This window comes from Lipotes vexillifer, unplaced genomic scaffold (assembly GCF_000442215.2).
Source record: "Lipotes vexillifer unplaced genomic scaffold, Lipotes_vexillifer_v1.1 scaffold117, whole genome shotgun sequence".
NCBI classification, from domain to species: Eukaryota; Metazoa; Chordata; class Mammalia; order Artiodactyla; family Lipotidae; genus Lipotes; species Lipotes vexillifer.
Window position 1 is genome coordinate 737,955 of NW_006785593.1, and position 4,906 is coordinate 742,860.

General features: G+C 45.9%; 1 protein-coding gene across 1 annotated transcript; it reads left to right on the forward strand.

Moving 5' to 3' along the window:
- The first annotated feature begins 2,067 nt into the window (after window positions 1-2,067).
- MYF6 (myogenic factor 6) lies at window positions 2,068-3,930 on the forward strand. The gene is made up of 3 exons (XM_007457659.1): window positions 2,068-2,674; window positions 2,964-3,054; window positions 3,293-3,930. Exons 1-3 carry the CDS (start codon window positions 2,156-2,158, stop codon window positions 3,409-3,411), a joined length of 729 nt encoding a protein of 242 aa, XP_007457721.1. The 5' UTR covers window positions 2,068-2,155; the 3' UTR covers window positions 3,412-3,930.
- Window positions 3,931-4,906: the final 976 nt, after the last annotated feature.

Genomic DNA, 4,906 nt, shown 5'->3' on the forward strand with positions numbered 1-4,906 from the left:
AGCAATAATGCTATATAACTTTACTGGTTAAAATGACTTTTCAAATTGTCTTCACATTACAAGATACAGCACAGAGTGAGGTTAAGAGCACAGGGTAATTTTCCTTAATAGATGTTAGGCTATTCCCTGAATTCTTGGAGCCTCCAATCTGGAGTCTTAACTGCTGATATCAGCAACCAGGGGAATGGCAGAAATAGGAGAAAATGTCACAGAAGTATTGGCTTCTTATTATTCCCTGTGCCTCCTACTTTTCCAAAAACAGAAAAATGGTTCTCACACTTTATAAGGAATTATTCAGCTGCACATAACAAAAATGTAAAAACAGCACAAAATGTCAGAACTTAACATCCCAAGTCTGTGGCTCAATAGGAAGAGACTATGAAGAACTATCTTCTGGAATAAGTGATTTAACTAAAAAATGTAACTAGTTCCTATGTTGTCTGACCATTGAGTCCAAGGACATTGCCTTCAGTCTATTCATTTAAAAAGTGAAATCGTATTGAACACAGCCTATAATTATCACTGCTTGGGGTAGAATAAGAAGATCTTATGTTTCCATCTAGTTTTTCAGGCACTGACTATAAAGGCTAAAACCAGAGTTGACTGTCACCCCAAAGGCAATTTAAGGTTGGAAGGAGTCCTTCCAGAGCTCTGGGAGGGGAAGGAAAGGAAAGTGAAAGGGAAGGGATATAAAAAAATTAAATTAATTAATTAATTAAATAAAACAATTTAAATAGGAGAAAAAATAAATCTCTGCTACAGCGGTGCTTTATTTCCTTCATAAGAAATGGTCTTAGCCTTGACATAGCCTTATGCTTTAAATAACTAATGTTCATCAAGCAGCTAATATAAGGTTATATGCTTCACACGCATGGTATCATTTGATCGAATTCTCACCAAAATTCCATAAGGCAACCATTGTTATCTTTAAGAAATCAAGACCTAGTATTACCCATGCACACATAAATAGAAATTAACTTAGCTAAGACTTGAGGGGGCGTCTTTGGAATTTAGGGGCCCTGCACTTCACCCTTATCTTGTACTGCCTCCTCAACCACCATACTTGTGTGTATTGGACCATGGGCAAACTGCAACTAAACATTCTGTTCCTTGGTTTGTATCTTGGTTGCTACCTTTCTCATCTGAATCCTACGAAAGAACTTATTTGGAGTCAGTGGATACCGAGAATGCTAATGAAAAAGCTATGACCACACATTGTAGAACAGGAGCCTTAACAGAGGCATCTTGGAGTGGCACGTTGAATCCTGGAATATCAAATAGCTATAGTGTGAGTCTTATTTCCACTAAAACTATTTTTCAAGAGACATTATTACATTTAGTGCATCCCCATCCTCAGTCCCACCCCTTACCTTATAGGTACTACTGCTCCACCGTGGAGCAGGGGTACGGAATTCAGATCTTGGTTGCCACCCTCCAAAAACAGATAGCCAAGGAAGGAATCTGAGCACCCTCCAGCCACCCCCTTCCAGCTCCCAAACTGTCATTCAACCTTCAGTAAAAGAGAGGAAAGAGATTTACCTGCTGCTATTGAGGCTGAAGCCTGAAAGTCATGTATAACCTTTGAAGGACTGTAATGGTTTTAATCACAGGAATAGCACCTTTTTGACAGGCAGGAGGGAGAAAAGAGCTGAACCAGTCTGCAAACATTAACCAAGCTATTTTGGAGCAATGGCTATTGCCTTTGAAATCTTTCATCATGGGTCTATACTTAGAATTCAGATGAGCCTGGGGGAGGGGAATGGAGCAGTGTTAATCCCCAGTTGTTCTGAAGTTGTCCTGTAAGCAGGTTAGCGTCCAAACCGCCCCAGATTGAAGTGTTCGATGCTTTGTTTAAATTATTGGATTCTCTCTCTGTATTTTGTTTTAACCTGTTCTGCATATAGGTTGTCACATCATTCTGGGGGTGACACTTCTCAGTTTTCTTTCAAACTAGATGTTCTAGAGAGCACTGGCTGTAATCACGTTGAGAGACTGATGCTCCATGACAGCTAAAAGTTGGATTGAGTTTCAGGAGCTTCTATATATAAAGCTGGGGCGACTCAAGTCACCGCACTAATTAAATGCCATCTGGGTGGCTCCTCTGGGTTTTTGAGCCCATCACCCCGTTCAGGCCGAGCCAGAGGCCAAGGAGAACATGATGATGGACCTTTTTGAAACTGGCTCCTATTTCTTCTACTTGGATGGGGAAAATGTTACCCTGCAGCCGTTAGAAGTGGCAGAGGGCTCTCCTCTGTATCCAGGGAGTGATGGTACCCTGTCCCCCTGCCAGGACCAAATGCCCCCGGAAGCTGGGAGCGACAGCAGCGGAGAGGAACATGTCCTGGCGCCCCCAGGCCTGCAGCCTCCTCACTGCCCCGGCCAATGCCTGATCTGGGCTTGCAAAACCTGCAAGAGAAAATCTGCCCCCACTGACCGGCGGAAGGCCGCCACCCTGCGCGAGAGGAGGCGGCTAAAGAAAATCAACGAGGCCTTCGAGGCACTGAAGCGGCGGACTGTGGCCAACCCCAACCAGAGACTGCCCAAGGTGGAGATTCTGCGGAGCGCCATCAACTACATTGAACGGTTGCAGGACCTGCTGCACCGGCTGGATCAGCAGGACAAAATGCAGGAGCTAGGGGTGGACCCCTTCAGCTACAGACCCAAGCAAGAGAATGTAAGCCCAGATGCTGCCGGGGCCGGGGAATGCATAGGCTGATTAGTCGCCCTCCTTGGGGCCTTAACCTCCAGCTGCTCTGTCTCTGTTCGCGTCCTCCTTCCTCACCCGCCCCTCCCGGTCCCTCTCAAATGAACCCCCGGTGACCCGTGAACACGGGGTGCCTGCAATAGGCAGGAAATTCGTACCCGGCCTGAGGAAACGGGGGAGACCCCCTCACAAAGGGTCCCCTACCCCACCCCCGGAACCGATGTTTCTTGACTAATCTGCTGCCTCGCTTTTCCTCCAGCTTGAGGGTGCGGATTTCCTGCGCACCTGCAGCTCCCAGTGGCCAAGTGTTTCGGATCATTCCAGGGGGCTCGTGATAACTGCCAAGGAAGGTAAAGTAAAAGGGCACTGGACTGCACTGGAGAACATCCCGGGAGGGGACTGGGGTGCTCGCTGGGGGCAGAAAGCGCTCGGAGCCCAGCAGGAGCCTGGACGGTCCCTAAGAGACCGGCGCTCCTTGCACGGGGACCAGTCCTCCCGCGCGGTCTAAGCGGCTTCGCGCGGGGCGCGGGGCTGCCGGCTTCTTCCTTCCTTCGGGGTTATGTTTGTGTGTGTGTTTTCTGCGCTCAGGAGGGGCAAACATTGATCCATCGGCCTCGAGTAGCCTTCGATGTCTTTCCTCCATCGTGGACAGCATCTCCTCGGAGGAGCACAAACTCCCCTGCGCGGAGGAGGTGGTGGAGAAGTAACCCGGCGCCGGCGCTTGGGATGTCCTCCACGTAGCAGGAAGATCCCTCCCTCCCTCATTCGCCTAATCCTTTAGGTCACGTTACAGTAATATTTAGGAACCCAGACCCAGGAGCTTATGAAAGGGAAGGAGCCATATCCACAAAGAAACTTCTCGGAAAGTGTTGTGCACGCTCAGATGAAAAAGCCTTTCGGCTTTGGGCTTGTATTTTGGGAACCGCGAGTGGCTTAGATCTAGCAGTTTTGCTTTGTTTTTGTTTGGTTGGTTTTGTAATATATTTACTTTTATTACGATGATCCTTTTGTGCCATGTTCAAAAGAAGTTCATTCCTGTTTAAAGCAAAGTGGGAACGTTGCATCTAAATGTTAGTGGTATTGAATATATTTTTGTAAATAATCTTAGTACTTTCATTTTTTAATGTAAACCTAAGAAATATATTTTAAATGTGTAGTGACGTATTGTATATAAAATGTGCGAGGATCCTGGTATTGTAATATTAAAATGTAACTTTCTATATGAACAAAGTTGTTCCTAATTTGATTCAACTGAAAAAAATATGTTTGAGGCATAAATAAAGGTGAACCACATTTTAATTTAGAAATCACCCAAGCCCATTTACCTGGGCGTTTACTTATGGACTGATTTAAACGGAGGAGAATGGGTTGTTTTCCTGTGTCTGAATTAAACTGTTCACTTTTCTATCTCACGTAGACCCCACCCACACTTGTGGTTAGAAATGAAGACCATCCGGAAGAAATCTGCCCTTTTCCCTTTTATCAGCATCCCTTTTCTTTCTGTTTTAACTGTCCTTTACCTGGAGATCTGGGTGAGGTTTACTTTCTCAAAGTTAACAACCGAATGTTCAACCGAGGAAAATCTCATTGTTACAAGAAATTACCACACAAAAATTCTGCTTATTTGCCTAAAACAATCTTCAGCTAATTTAGCCCGAATTACTTTCCCTCTTTGAATTTACAGGCCCGGCCCTTCGTGAGGAAGCATTCATATGGCGCACCAGGGGCTGCGCTGGCTTCTGAGCCAGGTCTCTGGTCCCTCCCGGGTTTTCTTGAACTAGACTGGTGGCTAGAAGACTGGAATAGCCTCAAGACCTCTTGTGGTTTGGGTTTGTTTTCCAAATAGAAAGATAAAAGAATGGGACGATCTGTCTCATGAGATGGGCTGGGCGTCTTTGAAGGAAGGTTGCTTCAAGAGAGGTAAGGGTTAAATGGCTGAGGGCAAAAGACAACAACAACACACATGAAACCTCTTAGCTGGACCAAATAGCAAAGCCCCAGAGAGGCTTGAAGCCCCAGGAGCTCCTCACCGTGAGGATTTTACAACGTGTGCCAGGTTTGTTTATCCTGTAACCTCAGGAAGAAACGACCACCAAGAATCACAGTGGGAAGTGAAGCAGAGGAAAGAGGCAAAAAGCTATTTCTTTGGAATTGCTACGTCTCCCTTACATTCCGTAAATGGTACTTTCACTCCCCCCCCCC

Excerpts from the sequence above, each read along its gene's own strand:
- MYF6 (XM_007457659.1), top strand. The coding sequence starts at position 2,156 with ATGATGATGGACCTTTTTGAAACTGGCTCCTATTTCTTCTACTTGGAT. Across the intron at positions 2,675-2,963 it reads ACAGACCCAAGCAAGAGAAT|CTTGAGGGTGCGGATTTCCT; the intron begins GTAAGCCCAGAT and ends CTTTTCCTCCAG. Across the intron at positions 3,055-3,292 it reads CGTGATAACTGCCAAGGAAG|GAGGGGCAAACATTGATCCA; the intron begins GTAAAGTAAAAG and ends TTCTGCGCTCAG.